The sequence below is a fragment of the Bombina bombina genome, chromosome 1, assembly GCF_027579735.1.
Source record: "Bombina bombina isolate aBomBom1 chromosome 1, aBomBom1.pri, whole genome shotgun sequence".
NCBI classification, from domain to species: domain Eukaryota; kingdom Metazoa; phylum Chordata; class Amphibia; order Anura; family Bombinatoridae; genus Bombina; species Bombina bombina.
The window spans coordinates 66,023,898-66,043,065 of record NC_069499.1 but is presented as its reverse complement, the minus strand read 5'-3'; the positions used below and the strand labels follow the sequence as shown (position 1 = coordinate 66,043,065).

Sequence of the window (19,168 nt, the reverse complement as noted above, 5' to 3'; positions counted from 1 at the left end):
TGTTTGGTGATAAAACTTATTGGGGCCTAATTTTTCCACATGGCTGGCTTAAATTTTGCATAGAAACAGTTATAGGGAAGGTAATCCACAGCTCAGCTGTGGCAGTTTTGTTGTGTCTGTTTAAAAAAATGTCGTTTTTTTTTTTTTTTATCTGTTTTTTGCATTAAGGGGTTAATCATCCATTTGCAAGTGGGTGCAATGCTCTGTTAACTTATTACATGTACTGTAAAAATTTCGTTTGATTTACTGCCTTTTTTCACTGTTTTTCAAATTTTGACAAAATTTGTTTCTCTTAAAGGCACAGTAACGTTTGTTATATTTGCTTGTTAACTTGATTTAAAGTGTTTTCCAAGCTTACTAGTCTCTTTATTAGTTCTAACATGTCTAACATAGAGGAGGCTCTGTGTTTATTATGTTTAAAGCCATGGTGGAACCCCATTTTAGAATGTGTACCAGATGTACTGATTTCATGTTAAACAATAAAGATCATTTTTTGTATTTAAAAACATTATCACCAGAGGATTCTGTCGAGGGGGAAGTTATGCCGACTAACTCTCCCCACGTGTCAGACCCTTTGACTCCCGCTTTAGGGACTCACGCTCAAATGGCGCCAAGTACATCAAGGGCACCCATAGCGTTTATTTTACCAGAGGATTCTGTCGAGGGGGAAGTTATGCCGACTAACTCTCCCCACGTGTCAGACCCTTTGACTCCCGCTCCAGGGACTCACGCTCAAATGGCGCCAAGTATATCAATGGCGCCCATAGCGTTTATTTTACAAGACATGGCAAAGGTTGTGTATAATACACTGGCAGCAGTATTAGTCAGACTACCTGAAATTAAAGGAAAGCAAAACAGCTCTGGGGGTAGATACAGAGCATACAGACGCTTTAAGAACCATGTCTGATACTACCTCACAATATGCTTAGTCTGTGGGTGATATTTGTGACTCAGGGAAGATGATTTAACCTGATTCTGATATTTCTACATTTAAAATTTATGCTTGAGAACCTCCACTTGTTGCTCAGGGAGGCTTTAGCTGCTCTGAATGAATGTGTACAATCGCAGTGCCAGAGAAATTGTGTAGACTGGATAAATAATATGCAGTGCCGGTGTGTACTTATGTTTTTCCAATACCTAAAGAGGTTTACTAAAATTTTTCATAAGGAATGGGATAGACCAGGTGTGCCGTTCTCTTCCCCTCCTATTTTTTAGAAGAATGTTTTCTAATAGTTGCCACCACACGGGACTTATGGCAGACAGTTCCTAAGGTGGAGAGAAGAGTTTCTACTCTAGCTAAGCGTACCACTACCTCTGGCGAGGACTGTTGTGCTTTTTTAGATCCAATGGATAAAAAATGTTTATTCAACAAGGTTTTATCCTGCAGCCCCTTGCACGCATTGCTCCTGTCACTGCTGCTGCGGCGTTCTGGTTTGAGTCTCTTGATGAGGCTTTACAGGCTCCATTGGATGAATATATTTGACAAGCTTAGAGCACTTAAGCTAGCCAATTCCTTTGTTTTCTGATGCCTTTGTTCCTTTGACTAGACTAACGGCTAAGAATTCTGTTTTTTACTATACTGGCGCGCAGAGCGCTATGGCTTATATCATGGTCAGCTGTCGTGACACTAATAAATAAGCTACTTAACTTCCCTTCAAGGGGCAGACCCTATTCAGGCCTAGTTTGAAGGAGATTATTACTTATATCACTGGAGGAAAAGATCATGCCCTTCCTCAGGACAGGTCCAAATCAAGGGACAAAAAAGGCCTAATTTTCGTGCCTTTCGAAAATTCAAGGCAGGTGTGGCATCAACTTCCTCTAAGGCAAAATAAGAGGGAACTTTTGCTCAGTCCAAGGCGGTCTGGAGACAACCGGACCTGGAACAAAGATAAGCAGGTCAAGGAGCCTGCTGCTGCCTCTAAAACAGCATGAGGAACGGACCCCTATCTGGTAACGGATCCTATAGGGGGCAGACTTCATTCTTCGCCCAGGCGTGGGCAAGAGATGCCCAGGATCCCTGGGCATTGGAAATTATACCCCAGAGATATCTTCTGGATTTCAAAGCTTTCCCCCCCAAAAAAGGGGAGTTTTTGCCTTTCACATTTATCTGCAAACCAGATAAAGAAAGAGACATTCTTGCATTGTGTACGTGACCCATTCAGTTCCAATAGAGGAACAGGGACACAGTTTTCCTCAAATCGGTTTGTGGTTCCCAAGGAAAGGAAACCTTCAGACCTATTTTGGATCTAAAAGATCTTAAACAAATTCTTTAGAATTCTATCATTTAAGATGGAAACTATTCGTACCATCTTAACTATGATCCAGGAGAGTCAATAGAGGACTACAATGGATTTGAAGGATGCTTATCCTCACATTACGATGCATAAAGATCACCATCGGTTTTTCAGGTTTGCCTTTCTAGACAGGCATTACCAGTTTGTAGCTCTTTCCTTTGGGTTAATTACAGCCCCTAGAATCTTTATGGAGGTTCTGGGGTCACTTTGGCGGTCCTTAGGCCGCGAGGCATAGAAGTGGCCCCTTATTTAGACGACATCCTGATACAGGTGTCAAACATCCAAGTTGCCAAGTCTCATACGGACGTAGTACTGGCATTTCTGAGATCGCATGGGTGGAAAGTGAACAAGGAAAGAGTTCTCTATCCCCAATATCAAGGGTTTCCCTCCTAGGGATTCTGATAGATTTTGTAGAAATTAAAATTTACCTGACGGAGTCCAGGTTGTCAAAGTTTCTAAATTTCTGCCGTGTTCTTCATTCCATCCGCGCCCTTTGGTGGCTCAGTACATGAATGTAATCGGCTTAATGGTAGCGGCAAGGGACATAGTACCGTTTGCACGCCTACATTTCAGACCACTGCAACTATGCATGCTCAGCCAGAGGAACGGGGATTACACAGATTTGTTCTCCTGTTAAATCCGGACCAAGAAACCAGAGATTCTCTTCTCTGGTGACTATCTCGGGTCCATCTGTCCAAGGGTATGACCTTCCGCAGGTCAGATGGGACAATTTTTACAACAGATGCCAGCCTTTTAGGTTGGGATACAGTCTGGAACTCCCTGAAGGCTCAGGGATAGTGGACTCAGGAGGAGACCCTCCTTCTAATGAATATTCTGGAACTGGGAGCGATATTCCATGATTTTCAGACTTGGCCTCAGTTAGCAAATCTGAGGTACATCATATTTCAGTCGGACAATATCACGACTGTGGCTTACATCAACCATCAAGGGGGAACAGAAGTTCCCTAGCAATGTTAGAAGTCTTAAAATAATTCACTGGACAGAGACTCACTCTTATCTAAAAGCTATCCCTATCCCAGGTGTTGAGAACTGGGAGGCAGATTTTCTAAGTCGTCAGACTTTTCATCCGGGGGAGTGGGAATTCCCTCCGGAGGGGTGTGCACAAGATCAAGCAGGAGAGTGCTTTGGTGCTTTTGACAGCGCCTGCGTGGCCACGCAGGACCTGGTATGCAGATCTGGTGGACATGTCATCCTTTCCACCACGGTCTCTGCTTCTGAGACAGGACCCTCTACCTCAGGGTCTTTTCAACCATCTAAATATAACTAATCTGAGATGGACTGCCTGGAGACAGAACGCTTGATGTTATCAAGCATGGCTTCTCCGAGTCAGTAATTGATACCTTAATACAGGCATAAAAGCCTGTCTCTAGGAAAATTTAACATAAGATATGGTGTAAATATCTTATTGTTATGAATCCAAGGGTTACTCATGGAGTAAAGTCTGGATTCCCAGGATATTATCTTTTCTCCAAGATGATTTTGAGAAAAGGGTTGTCAGCTAGTTCTTTAAAAGGACAGATTTCTACTCTGTCTATTCTTTTGCACAAGCGTCTGGCAGGTATTCTAGACGTTCAGGCATTTGGTCAGGCTTTGGTTAGAACCAAGCCTGTGGTTAAAAATGTTGCTCCGCCATGGAGCTTAAAGCTGGTTCTTAAGGTTCTTCAAGGAGTTCCATTTGAACCTTTTCATTCCATAGATATCAAACTTCTATCTTGGAAAGTTCCTTTTTGGTAGCTATTTCCTCGGCTCATAGAGTCTCAGAGTTATCTGCGTTGCAATGTGATTCTCCTTATCTGGTTCTCCGTACGGATAAGGTAGTCCTGTGTACCAACCTGGGTTTTTACCTAAGGTGGTATCTAACAAAAATATCACTCAAGAGATTGTTGTTCCATTCTTGTATCCTAATCCTTCTTCAAAGAAGGAACGTCTATTACACAATTTGGACGTGGTTCGTGTTTTAAAGTTTTACTTACAAGCTACTACAGATTTTCATCAAACATTCACCTTGTTTGTTGTCTATTCTGGACAGAGGAGAGGTCAAAGGACTTCAGCAACCTCTCTGTCTTTTTGGTTAAAAAGCATAATTCATTTAGCTTATGAGACTGCTGGACAGCAGCCTCCTGAAGGGATTACAGCTCATTCTACTAGAGCTGTGGTTTTCACTTGGGCCTTTTTTAAATGTGGCTTCTGTTGAACAGATTACAAGACGGAGTCTTGGTCTGCGTTTCATACTTTTTCAAATTTAACAAATTTGATACCTTGCTTCTTCGGAGGCTATTTTTGGGAGAAAGGGTTTTTTACAGGCAGTGGTAACTTCCGTTTAAGTACCTGCCTTGTCCCTCCCATCATCCGTGTACCTTAGCTTTGGTATTGGTATCCCATAAGTAATGGATGATCCGTGGACTGGATACACTTAACAAGAGAAAACATAATTTATGCTTACCTGATAAATTTATTTCTCTTGTAGTGTATCCAGTCCACGGCCCGCCCTGTCACTTTAAGGCAGGTAATTTTTCCATTAAACTAGTCACCACTGCACCCTATGGTTTTCCTTTCTCTGCATGTTTTCGGTCGAATGACTGGTAATGGCAGTTAGGGGAGGAGCTATATAGCAGCTTTGCTGTGGGTGGACTCTTGCAGCTTCCTGTTGGGAAGGAGAATATATCCCATAAGTAATGGATGATCCGTGGACTGGATACACTACAAGAGAAATAAATTTATCAGGTAAGCATAAATTATGTTTTTACTGATCATTGGCAATAAACTGACTGCAGCTATTACTGGTGTCTTCTAGTAACACTTCATAGTACCTGCTCCTTTGCCTATCTGTAAAGACCACAGTCCTTTTGTGGGGCTGTGAGAGGAACTAATGGACCCTTCACAAATTAAGTAAAATATGCAAATAAAAGGTAAAATTATGGAAAATATATAAAGCAATGATTTCTTTTATATATATATATAACCCACTCATTTAGTGTTTTATTATGATTAAAGTTCAATCATTCTTAAAGGGATAGTCTTTATAGTACTTTTGTCAGACTTGCATTGTAGCTAATTGGTGCCGACTCAAAAACAACTCCACAGGAGTGAGCACAATGTTTATCTATATTGCACACATGAACTAGTGTTGTCTAGTTGTGAAATATTGTCAAAATGCACTGAAATAAGAGGCTTAGAAATTAGAATTTGAACCTACCTAGGTTAGTTTTCAACAATGAATGCCAAGAGAACAAAGCTAACTTGATGATAAAAGTAATTTGGAAAGTTGTTTAAAATCGCATGCCTTATATGAATTATGAAAGTTTAATTTTGATTAGACTGTTCCTTTAATGTTTAAGACCTCGGTTTCCCTTTTCCTGTTCCTGCAAAAAAGCTTTGTTTTAGCTGTTTAACTTGAAAGCACAAAATCATTTAGGTTACTTAGCATTAAAGGGACAGTAAAGACAAAATTAAAGGGACAGTCAACACCAGAAATGTTGTTGTTTTAAAAGATAGATAATCCCTTTATTACCCATTCCCCAGTTTTGCACAGCCACCACGGTTATATTAATATACTTTTTATCTCTGTGATTACCTTGTATCCAAGCATCTTTTGACAGCCCTCTGATCACATGACATTTTATTATCTATTGACTTTCATTTTAGCCAATTAGTGCAGTGTCTGCCACAATCCACGGGCGTTCTCACAATGTTATCTATATGGTTTACCTGAACTAGCTCTCCCCTGTTGTGAAAAGCAAATACAAAAGCATGTGATTAGAGGCAGCATTCAAGGGCTTAGAAATTATCATATAAACCTTCCTAGGTTTACCTTTCAACTGAGAATACCAAGAGAACAAAGCAAAATTGGTGATTCAAGTAAATTAGAAAGTTGTTTAAAATTGCATGCCCTATTTGAAACATGAGTTTTTTTTGGACTTGACTCGGTCCCTTTTAAACTTTCATGATTCAGATAAAACATGCAGTTTTTTAAACAACTTTCCCCAATACTTTTGAGTGCTGTAGCGTCTAAAAATGCCCTTTTGTTTGTTGCATCACTTACTACAGAGTTCCAAACTGCTTGTGTAAGCAATATCAGCACAAGAATTGTGCGTCATTAGATTTACAAAATGGTTTCCCATGACCTTCTGTACACAAGTGGCAAAGTAAAGAAGATATCAAGGCCACAACTTGTGCAAACCAACTTTTAATAATAAACTGAGTACTTGAGCTCAACAAAGGACTCCAGCAGAACGGACGCATTTCGCATATGCGCTTCCTCAGAGACCAACTTGAAACATTATTAATGTTTGTGCTGTACACAAGCCTTAATCAAAATACGCAATGCCATGCCTCTACTGGACTTTTAACAATGGTGCAGTGTTCTCTGGAGTGATGAATCAAACTTCACTATCTAACAGTCTGATAGAAGAAACAGGGGATTGACAGATACCAAGAGAACACTGCCTACCGGAATGCAGTGTCTTCTGTAATGTTTGGTGGAGACGGGATAATGCTCTGGGGCTGTTTTTTTTACCTAGTCTCCTTGGTTCTAATGGAGGGTCATTTTGATGCTATTGGATACTATGACAGTTGATAGTTGGGCTTTTCCAACTTTGTGGTAAGGGAAGTCACTCTCCTGCTCCCGCATGACTGTATCTATATAAAGCCAAATTCCCCATCAGTAAATTGGCGTCTATTTCCCCTTCTGCTGCCGCCTTCATTTATTCTAAATCCCTTATTTAATTGATTTCATTCTCCTTGTACCAGTTTCGCTAAATCCGACTGAACGCTTGTCTTAGTTTTCATTTTTATATATATATATCTATATCATAACAGTACTGTATTGTCATGTACCATGGTGGCAAATCCCAGTTTAAAAAAAAAATAAAAATCAAATCATATTCCTTAACAGAAAACATTTCTAGGATTTGTTTTTGGAAAGCCCTTCCTATTTGGAGGTTTTCTGCTGTAAAATACTATGAGCACATTTTCAACTAAACCGTGTTGCACCAGATTAATATAATAAACTGATAATAAACACTGCTTTCCGGGGATCTCATTTACCGTACTGCCATCATTTTTGGGAAATAAATGGTTAGTGATTTTCTTGACTTTAGTTGCACATAAATTCTACTTGAGGGTATAATGCTCCTAAACAATGTCAAGAATCCATAAACCATTGGGTTTTTAATAGAGGGAAAAAAATGTTTATCTACAATAACAATACACAAATACGTCTAAAAACATTTAACAGTTTATTTCTCCAACATAGGTGTGTCCGGTCCACGGCGTCATCCTTACTTGTGGGATATTCTCTTCCCCAACAGGAAATGGCAAAGAGCCCAGCAAAGCTGGTCACATGATCCCTCCTAGGCTCCGCCTACCCCAGTCATTCTCTTTGCCGTTGTACAGGCAACATCTCCACGGAGATGGCTTAGAGTTTTTTAGTGTTTAACTGTAGTTTTTATTATTCAATCAAGAGTTTGTTATTTTAAAATAGTGCTGGTATGTACTATTTACACTGAAACAGAAAAGAGATGAAGATTTCTGTTTGTATGAGGAAAATGATTTTAGCAACCGTTACTAAAATCCATGGCTGTTCCACACAGGACTGTTGAGAGGAATTAACTTCAGTTGGGGGAACAGTGAGCAGTCTTTTGCTGCTTCAGGTATGACACATTCTAACAAGACGATGTAATGCTGGAAGCTGTCATTTTCCCTATGGGATCCGGTAAGCCATTTTTATTCAGACAGTAAATAAGGGCTTCACAAGGGTTTATTAAGACTGTAGACATTTTCTGGGCTAAATCGATCATATTTACACATATTTAGCCTTGAGGAATCATTTAATCTGGGTATTTTTTGTAAAATAATATCGGCAGGCACTGTTTTAGACACTTTATTCTATAGGGGCTTTCCCTAATCATAGTCAGAGCCTCATTTTCGCGCCGGTATGGCGCACTTGTTTTTGAGAACAGCATGGCATGCAGCTGCATGTGTGTGGAGCTCTGATACATAGAAAAGTCTTTCTGAAGGCATCATTTGGTATCGTATTCCCCTTTGGGCTTGGTTGGGTCTCAGCAAAGCAGATTCCAGGGACTGTAAAGGGGTTAAATATAAAAACGGCTCCGGTTCCGTTATTTTAAGGGTTAAAGCTTCCAAATTTGGTGTGCAATACTTTTAAGGCTTTAAGACACTGTGGTGAAATTTTGGTGAATTTTGAACAATTCCTTCATACTTTTTCGCAATTGCAGTAATAAAGTGTGTTCAGTTTAAAATTTAAAGTGACAGTAACGGTTTTATTTTAAAACGTTTTTTGTGCTTTGTTATCAAGTTTATGCCTGTTTAACATGTCTGAACTACCAGATAGATTGTGTTCTGACTGTGGGGAAGCCAAGGTTCCTTCTCATTTAAATATATGTGATTTATGTCATAAAAAATTTAGTAAAAATGATGCCCAAGATGATTCCTCAAGTGAGGGGAGTAAGCATGGTACTGCATCATCCCCTCCTTCGTCTACACCAGTCTTGCCCATACAGGAGGCCCCTAGTACATCTAGCGCGCCAATACTCCTTACTATGCAACAATTAACGGCTGTAATGGATAATTCTATCAAAAACATTTTAGCCAATATGCCCACTTATCAGCGAAAGCGCGACTGCTCTGTTTTAGAAAATACTGAAGAGCATGAGGACGCTGATGATATTGTTTCTGAAGGGCCCCTACACCAGTCTGAGGGGGCCAGGGAGGTTTTGTCTGAGGGAGAAATTTCAGATTCAGGAAAAATTTCTCAACAAGCTGAACCTGATGTGATTACTTTTAAATTTAAGTTGGAACATCTCCGCGCTCTGCTTAAGGAGGTGTTATCCAATTTGGATGATTGTGATTATCTGGTCATTCCAGAAACACTATGTAAAATGGACAAGTTCCTAGAGGCCCCGGGGCCCCCCGAAGCTTTTCCTATATCCAAGCGGGTGGCGTACATTGTTAATAAAGAATGGGACAGGCCCGGTATACCTTTCGTACCTCCCCCCATATTTAAAAAATTGTTTCCTATAGTCGACCCCAGAAAGGACTTATGGCAGACAGTCCCCAAGGTCGAGGGGGCGGTTTCTACTCTAAACAAGCGCGCCACTATACCCATAGAAGATAGTTGTGCTTTCCAAGATCCTATGGATAAAAAATTAGAAGGTTTGCTAAAAAAGATGTTTGTTCAGCAAGGTTACCTTCTACAACCAATTGCATGCATTGTCCCTGTCACTACAGCCGCGTGTTTCTGGTTCGATGAGCTAGAAAAGGCGATTATTAGTAATTCTTCTTCTTATGAGGAGATTATGGACAGAATTCGTGCTCTTAAATTGGCTAATTCTTTCACCCTAGACGCCACCTTGCAATTGGCTAGGTTAGCGGCGAAAAATTCTGGGTTTGCTATTGTGGCGCGCAGAGCGCTTTGGTTAAAATCTTGGTCAGCGGATGCGTCTTCCAAGAACAAATTGCTTGACATTCCTTTCAAGGGGAAAACACTGTTTGGCCCTGACTTGAAAGAGATTATCTCTGATATCACTGGGGGCAAGGGCCACGCCCTTCCTCAGGATAGGTCTTTCAAGGCCAAAAATAAACCTAATTTTCGTCCCTTTCGCAGAAACGGACCAGCCCCAAGTGCTACGTCCTCTAAGCAGGAAGGTAATACTTCTCAAGCCAATCCAGCCTGGAGACCTATGCAAGGCTGGAACAAAGGAAAGCAGGCCAAGAAACCTGCCACTGCTCCCAAGACAGCATGAGATGCGGGCCCCCGATCCGGGACCGGATTTGGTGGGGGGCAGACTCTCTTCACTCAGGCTTGGGCAAGAGATGTTCTGGATCCTTGGGCGCTAGAAATAGTCTCCCAAGGTTATCTTCTGGAAGTGATTCATCCTGTTCCATTAAGAGAACGAGGGATGGGGTTCTACTCCAATCTGTTCGTAGTTCCCAAAAAAGAGGGAACGTTCAGACCAATCTTAGATCTCAAGATCCTAAACAAGTTTCTCAAGGTTCCATCGTCCAAAATGGAAACCATTCGAACAATCCTTCCATCCAGGAAGGTCAATTCTTGACCACGGTGGATTTAAAGGATGCGTATCTACATATTCCTGTCCACAAGGAACATCATCGGTTCCTAAGGTTCGCATTCCTGGACAAGCATTACCAGTTCGTGGCGCTTCCTTTCGGATTAGCCACTGCTCCAAGGATTTTCTCAAAGGTACTAGGGTCCCTTCTGGCGGTGCTAAGACCAAGGGGCATTGCTGTAGTACCTTACTTGGACGACATTCTGATTCAAGCGTCGTCCCTTCCTCAAGCAAAGGCTCACACGGACATAGTCCTGGCCTTTCTCAGATCTCACGGATGGAAAGTGAACGTGGAAAAGAGTTCTCTATCTCCGTCGACAAGAGTTCCCTTCTTGGGAACAATAATAGACTCCTTAGAAATGAGGATTTTTCTGACAGAGACCAGAAAAACAAAACTTCTAAACTCTTGTCGGATACTTCATTCCGTTCCTCTTCCTTCCATAGCGCAGTGCATGGAAGTGATAGGTTTGATGGTAGCGGCAATGGACATAGTTCTTTTTGCGCGCATTCATCTAAGACCATTACAACTGTGTATGCTCAGTCAGTGGAATGGGGACTATACAGACTTGTCTCCGAAGATACAAGTAAATCAGAGGACCAGAGACTCACTCCGTTGGTGGCTGTCCCTGGACAACCTGTCACAAGGGGTGACCTCCCGCAGACCAGAGTGGGTCACTGTCACGACCGACGCCAGTCTGATGGGCTGGGGCGCGGTCTGGGGATCCCTGAAAGCTCAGGGTCTTTGGTCTCGGGAAGAATCTCTTCTACCGATAAATATTCTGGAACTGAGAGCGATATTCAATGCTCTCAAGGCTTGGCCTCAGCTAGCGAGGGCCAAGTTCATACGGTTTCAATCAGACAACATGACGACTGTTGCGTACATCAACCATCAGGGGGGAACAAGGAGTTCCCTGGCGATGGAAGAAGTGACCAGAATCATTCAATGGGCGGAGACTCGCTCCTGCCACCTGTCTGCAATCCACATCCCAGGAGTGGAAAATTGGGAAGCGGATTTTCTGAGTCGTCAGACATTGCATCCGGGGGAGTGGGAACTCCATCCGGATATCTTTGCCCAAATCACTCAACTGTGGGGCATTCCAGACATGGATCTGATGGCCTCTCGTCAGAACTTCAAGGTTCCTTGCTACGGGTCCAGATCCAGGGATCCCAAGGCGACTCTAGTAGATGCACTAGTAGCACCTTGGACCTTCAAACTAGCCTATGTATTCCCGCCGTTTCCTCTCATCCCCAGGCTGGTAGCCAGGATCAATCAGGAGAGGGCGTCGGTGATCTTGATAGCTCCTGCGTGGCCACGCAGGACTTGGTATGCAGATCTGGTGAATATGTCATCGGCTCCACCATGGAAGCTACCTTTGAGACGAGACCTTCTTGTTCAAGGTCCGTTCGAACATCCGAATCTGGTCCCACTCCAGCTGACTGCTTGGAGATTGAACGCTTGATCTTATCAAAGCGAGGGTTCTCAGATTCTGTTATTGATACTCTTGTTCAGGCCAGAAAGCCTGTAACTAGAAAAATTTACCACAAAATTTGGAAAAAATATATCTGTTGGTGTGAATCTAAAGGATTCCCTTGGGACAAGGTTAAGATTCCTAAGAGTCTATCCTTCCTTCGAGAAGGATTGGAAAAAGGATTATCTGCAAGTTCCTTGATGGGACAGATTTCTGCCTTGTCTGTGTTACTTCACAAAAAGCTGGCAGCTGTGCCAGATGTTCAAGCCTTTGTTCAGGCTCTGGTTAGAATCAAGCCTGTTTACAAACCTTTGACTCCTCCTTGGAGTCTCAACTTAGTTCTTTCAGTTCTTCAGGGGGTTCCGTTTGAACCCTTACATTCCGTTGATATTAAGTTATTATCTTGGAAAGTTTTGTTTTTGGTTGCAATTTCTTCTGCTAGAAGAGTTTCAGAATTATCTGCTCTGCAGTGTTCTCCTCCTTATCTGGTGTTCCATGCAGATAAGGTGGTTTTACGTACTAACCTGGTTTTCTTCCAAAAGTTGTTTCTAACAAAAACATTAACCAGGAGATAGTCGTGCCTTTTCTGTGTCCGAAACCAGTTTCGAAGAAGGAACGTTTGTTGCACAATTTGGATGTTGTTCGCGCTCTAAAATTCTATTTAGATGCTACAAAGGATTTTAGACAAACATCTTCCTTGTTTGTTGTTTATTCTGGTAAAAGGAGAGGTCAAAAAGCAACTTCTACCTCTCTCTCTTTTTGGATTAAAAGCATCATCAGATTGGCTTACGAGACTGCCGGACGGCAGCCTCCTGAAAGGATCACAGCTCCTTCCACTAGGGCTGTGGCTTCCACATGGGCCTTCAAGAACGAGGCTTCTGTTGATCAGATATGTAGGGCAGCGACTTGGTCTTCACTGCACACTTTTACCAAATTTTACAAGTTTGATACTTTTGCTTCTTCTGAGGCTATTTTTGGGAGAAAGGTTTTGCAAGCCGTGGTGCCTTCCATTTAGGTGACCTGATTTGCTCCCTCCCTTCATCCGTGTCCTAAAGCTTTGGTATTGGTTCCCACAAGTAAGGATGACGCCGTGGACCGGACACACCTATGTTGGAGAAAACAGAATTTATGTTTACCTGATAAATTACTTTCTCCAACGGTGTGTCCGGTCCACGGCCCGCCCTGGTTTTTTAATCAGGTCTGATAATTTATTTTCTTTAACTACAGTCACCACGGTATCATATGGTTTCTCCTATGCAAATATTCCTCCTTAACGTCGGTCGAATGACTGGGGTAGGCGGAGCCTAGGAGGGATCATGTGACCAGCTTTGCTGGGCTCTTTGCCATTTCCTGTTGGGGAAGAGAATATCCCACAAGTAAGGATGACGCCGTGGACCGGACACACCTATGTTGGAGAAAGTAATTTATCAGGTAAACATAAATTCTGTTTTTAACACATAATCTTAATTGGTGTTTACAATACAAGCCAAAAATCATTATCTCTGAATCATGGCTAACTGCAAAAATACCTGACTCTGCCATTGCAATACCTGGGTATTCATGCCATAGAATTGACAGAGCAAAGAGAGGAGGCGGCATTGTAATTTATGTTGACAACTCCACAAAGTTCACCCCCATACAAAAATCTAGCTCTCCTGCCACCTTTGATTTCCTTTCTGGCAAAATTGAGATCCCGTGCAGTAAATCAATCATTGTTGTAGGAATCTACCGCCCACCAAGCTCCCCTGTGCATTCCATTTCGGACATAGCACAGCTCCTTAGTGAATCCATAACTCAAAACCCAAAAAGTGAAATTTTGGTTTTTGGAGATTTTAACATCGATTGGCTGAATCCAAAAAATAACAATTGTCGCTCGCTGTTTAAATCTTTGCAGCTAACGCAATTAATCTCCTCCCCAACTCGCATAAACATCAAAAGCCATAATCATACCCTGCTCGACTGGATTCTCTCCACTTCTCCCGACCGAATCCAGGAGGCAGGTGTTCTCCCTAACAATTTCAGTGACCACTGCTTAGTGTACTGCGTGCGCAAAATAAAGGCAACTAAATCCTCTCCCAAGGTTAAAATCACCAGGTCCTTCAAAAAATTTAATCTTCAATCATTTCTAAATGACATCAAGAACCTCCCCTGGCACAGATTAAACCTAATCCCAGATCTAGACTCTGCAGTTGAATTCTTTCAGTCTGAACTCCTACAAGTTTGGAATTTACATGCCCCGCTGCGTAAGGTGAGAGTAGAAGGAGCACACTTGAATTGGATCACAGCTGACCTCATTCAAATGTACCAATTTCGGGATTCATTGTGGTCAAAGTTCAAGCATACTGGCTCTATGAATGATCACTGTGTATATAGAAATTGGCGAAATATATGTACTAAACAAACAAAATTGGCTAAGGCGCAATATTTCTGTGAAAATCTGAACAACAATATATGTAACCCTAGAAAGTTTTGGAAACTCATAAATAACTTACAAAATCCACCAATCCACTCCCAACCCTCCACTGTCAATGTGGATAACCAAAACCTGCAACTCCCCTTAGAAGTAGCAAATGCCTTTAACAATTATTTTGTAGGATGCTCCACCACCCTGATTGACAAACTAATAAATGGCACGCATCCTGAAGCTACAAATGTGGATCAGGCCCCACTAAAACAGCAAAGACCCAATATAGAAAAGTTCAATTTTAGACCTGTACCCTTCAATGTCATTAAGAAACACCTCGATAATCTAAAAATGAAAAACCAGTCAGGACCTGATCAAATCCCAGCAATGCTGTTGAAGCTCAGTGCGCCGGCAATTGTTAAGCCTGTTGCAACCCTAATTAACTAATCCTTGGTGTCTGGATACATACCCAAACTCTGGAAAACTGCAAGAGTAGTGCCTATTCATAAAAGTGGGGAGTTAACCTTGGTTTCTAACTATCGTCCTATATCACTGCTCCCTGTATTGTCAAAAATCCTAGAAAAATGCGTCCATACGCAATTATGCGAGTATTATCAACTTTCTAACTATCTGACCCCTGATCAATCAGGTTTCAGACCAAATCACTCCACTACAACTGCCCTCCTAAAAGTTTGCAACGACATCCAAACTGCCATGGAACAAGGAGACCTAACTGGAGCTTTTTTCCTTGATTTTGCAAAGGCTTTTGATACAGTGGACCATGACCTACTACTTCTCAAACTAAAAAACTCTGGTATTGCTGATCACCCGTTAACCTGGTTTAAATCATATGTATCGGATCGATCACAATATGTCTCTGTCTCTAACAGTGACTCCCTCCCTCTCCCAGTCACGTGTGGTGTTCCCCAAGGTTCCATTCTCGGCCCCCTACTATTCACATTATTTATAAATGATTTGCCTAATGTCTGCAAATCCTCAACTGTACACATGTACGCAGACGACACGGTAATCTATGCAAACAAATCTGATCTGCTGCAGCTTGAAACAGTGCTCCAAGACCAGTTCACAGAGGTAGAAAAGTGGATCTCAAAAAACAAACTCTTCCTAAACACTGACAAAACGGTCACAATGATCTTTGGAACGGGACCTAAAATACATAAATTGCAAAATTCCCATCTTCGCATCAAAACAAAATCCAATTGCACGCTGACCGCAGTCCACTCTTTTAAATACTTAGGTATGTTGTTAGACCCCAATCTATCTTTTGGACTCCACATAGAAAAAATTGCCTCTAAACTTTATCCAAAACTAGGTGCCCTGTACAGAAACAAATCTTGCCTCAGCCCTACAGTAAAGGAAAAGATTGTACAGCAAATGCTGATGCTTATCTTGGATTATGGGGACATAGTATATGCACCTGCTCCGCAAACTCACCTTAATAAACTAAATACGTTATATAACTCGCTCTGCCGCTTTGTGCTACAATGTAACTACAGGACCCACCATTGTGACATGCTAAAAGAACTAAACTGGCTGTCGCTGGAATCCAGACGCACCCTCCATCTTTCCTGCCTTGTCTTTAAAAGCCTTTCTGGGAAGCTCCCACCCTACCTGAGCAGAATGCTCTCCCCTGCTATTCCCACCTCCTATAACCTCCGATCCAATAACGGCACATTATTTAGCTTGCCTCAATACAATCGATCCTCCTTTTCCTACAGAGCGCCACAATTATGGAATGACCTCCCTCACACTTTGAAAACTTCCCCAAGCCTAAAATCCTTTAAGAGATCCCTCTATACATATCTCAAAACAGAATGCTCCTGTCATGGTTGATTAAATATTTCATACCTGCTCTATGTTAAATGTTTGCATATAATGTGTATTTTTATTATTGTTTTTGTATTTTATTGTACCCTATTGTATCAATGCAATGTTTTGTGATCCCAGGACATACTTGAAAACGAGAGAAATCTCAATGTATCCTTCCTGGTAAAATATTTTATAAATAAATAAATTTATATTTCACGGCTAAAACCACTGTTTGACTCTAACATTTCGGAGACAGGTTAATGAGACCCAAACAAAAATACCGATGCTCTAAAGTTAAAGGGACATAATACTCATATGCTAAATCACTTGAAAACTGATGCAGTATAACTGTAAAAAGCGGACAGGAAAATATCACCTGAGCATCTCTATGTAAAAAAAAGATTTCTCTTACATGGTGTATCCAGTCCACGGATTCATCCTTACTTGTGGGATATTCTCATTCCCTACAGGAAGTGGCAAAGAGAGCACACAGCAGAGCTGTCCATATAGCTCCCCCTCAGGCTCCGCCCCCCCCCCAGTCATTCTCTTTGCCGCTCTAACAAGTAGCATCTCCACGGGAGGGTAAAGTGAATGTGGTGTTAGATATCTTTGTTGGTGTGAATCCAAGGGTTACTCGTGGAGTAAGATTAGGATTCCAAGGATATTGTCTTTTCTCCAAGAAGGATTGGAGAAAGGATTGTCAGCTAGTTCCTTAAAGGGACAGATATCTGCTCTGTCTATCCTGTTACACAAGCGTCTGGCAGCAGTACCAGAAGTTCAGGCGTTTGCACAGGCTCTAGTTAGAATCAAGCCTGTCTATAAACCTGTGGCTCCTCCATGGATTCTAAATTTAGTTCTTTCTTTCAGTTCTTCAAGGGGTTCCGTTTGAACCTTTACATTCCATAGATATTAAATTATTATCTTGGAAAGTTTTGTTTTTGGTAGCTATTTCTTCTGCTCGAAGAGTTTCAGAATTGTCTGCTTTGCAGTGTAATTCACCCTATCTGGTGTTCCATGCAGATAAGGTTGTTTTGCGTACCAAACCTGGTTTCCTTCCAAAAGTGGTTTCTAATAAGAATATTAACCAGGAAATCATTGTTCCTTCTCTGTGCCCTAATCCAGTTTCTAAGAAGAAACGACTGTTACACAATCTTGATGTGGTTCGTGCTTTAAAATTCTATTTAAAAGCAACTAAAGATTTCAGACAAACATCATCCTTGTTTGTTGTCTATCCTGGTAAGAGAAGAGGTCAGAAAGCGACTGCTACCTCTCTTTCCTTCTGGCTGAAAAGCATCATCCGATTGGCTTATGAGACTGCTGGACAGCAGCCTCCTGAACGAATTACAGCTCATTCCACCAGAGCTGTGGCTTCCACATGGGCTTTCAAGAATGAGTCTTCTGTTGAACAGATTTGTAAGGCAGCGACTTGGTCTTCACTGCATACATTCACCAAATTTTACAAATTCGATACTTTTGCTTCTTCGGAGGCTATTTTTGGGAGAAAGGGTTTTGCAAGCAGTGGTGCCTTCCGTTTAGGTTACCTGACTTGTTCCCTCCCTTCATCCGTGTCCTAAAGCTTTTGGTATTGGTATCCCACAAGTAAGGATGAATCCGTGGACTGGATACACCATGTAAGAGAAAACAGAATTTATTCTTACCTGATAAATTACTTTCTCTTACGGTGTATCCAGTCCACGGCCCGCCCTGGCAATTAAGTCAGGTTCATATTTATTTTTGTAAAACTACAGTCACCACTGCACCCTACGGTTTCCCCTTTTTCTCCTAACAGTCAGTCGAATGACTGGGGGGGGCGGAGTCTGAGGGGGAGCTATATGGACAGCTCTGCTGTGTGCTCTCTTTGCCACTTCCTGTAGGGAATGAGAATATCCCACAAGTAAGGATGAATCCGTGGACTGGATACACCGTAAGAGAAAGTAATTTTTCAGGTAAGCATAAATTCTGTTTTTACCTCACAATTTCCTCAGTTCAGCGCAGTAAGTTCTGTGTAAAAAGTTATACTTCAGCTGTTGCTCAGCTGCAGGTAAAACAAATGAAGAAATGAAAAGCAGCCAATCGGCATCAACAGTGCTGAGGTCATGAACTCTCTTACTGTGATCTCATGAGATTTCACTTAACTCTCATGAGATTTCATAGTTAACTTCCTTAAAATGAGTGGGAAATAGGATGAGTGTGCACGTAAGCTCACTCACTTAGCTGTCCCGGTACAGACATACTGATTTGCTGCTTAGAAGGCCTTTACAATGGAATGTGGCTACTGCGGAACTTATGAAGTAAAATATCTTTCCTTTTTACATAGAGATGTTCAGGTGATATTTTCTAGTCCGCTTTTTACAGCTATGCTGCATCACTTTCAAGTGTTTCAACATTTGGGTATCATGGCCCTTTAAACATTGATTCCATTTCTCTTTCAGGCACTTGGCATGCTTTTCTGGCACAAACACAATATTGAAAAATCATTGGCAGATTTACCCAACTTTACACCATTCCCAGATGAGTGGACTGTTGAAGACCGAGTTTTATTTGAACAGGCTTTCAGTTTTCATGGAAAAACATTTCATAGAATCCAGCAAATGGTAAGTTGTTTCCCTCAATATAACCACTATATAAAGTTGTTGGAGACTTCCTTATAGCAAACTAGAGATTACTATTTGTCAATTTGCTCATATGAAATTTATGTAAATATTGTAAATATATATACAGTACTCGTTAAATGCACTCACAGGATTTTTACAAAACACGTCAAATTAATTTTGACGTTTTTGGAGAAACAAGTTTCCCCCTCTTCAGAAATATATAAATAGTTCTGAAACTCTCTCGTTCTCTCTTTCTCTCGCTCTTTCTCGTTCTCTTCTGCTCTCTTGTTCACTTGCGCTCACACTCTCTCGCTTTCTCGTTCTCACTCTTTTTTTCTTGCTCTCTTTCCTTCTTTCTTGCGCTCTCTCTCTCTCTCTCTCTCTCTCTCTCTCTCTCTCTCATAAAAATAGTATCACAGAGGACATGTATGATTGTTTGATATTTATAACAACTGAATAATTCAAAAGC

At 41.5% G+C, this 19,168-nt stretch overlaps 1 protein-coding gene across 1 annotated transcript in view; it reads left to right on the top strand.

The window, feature by feature from the left end:
* The window catches only part of RCOR1 (REST corepressor 1), a 334,186-nt gene that overhangs the window by 128,203 nt on the left and 186,815 nt on the right, over positions 1-19,168 (top strand). Inside the window, exon 5 of the mRNA XM_053697429.1 lies at positions 18,538-18,699. Within this exon, the coding sequence (XP_053553404.1) occupies positions 18,538-18,699 (162 nt within the window). The remainder of the gene's footprint in view (positions 1-18,537; positions 18,700-19,168) is intronic.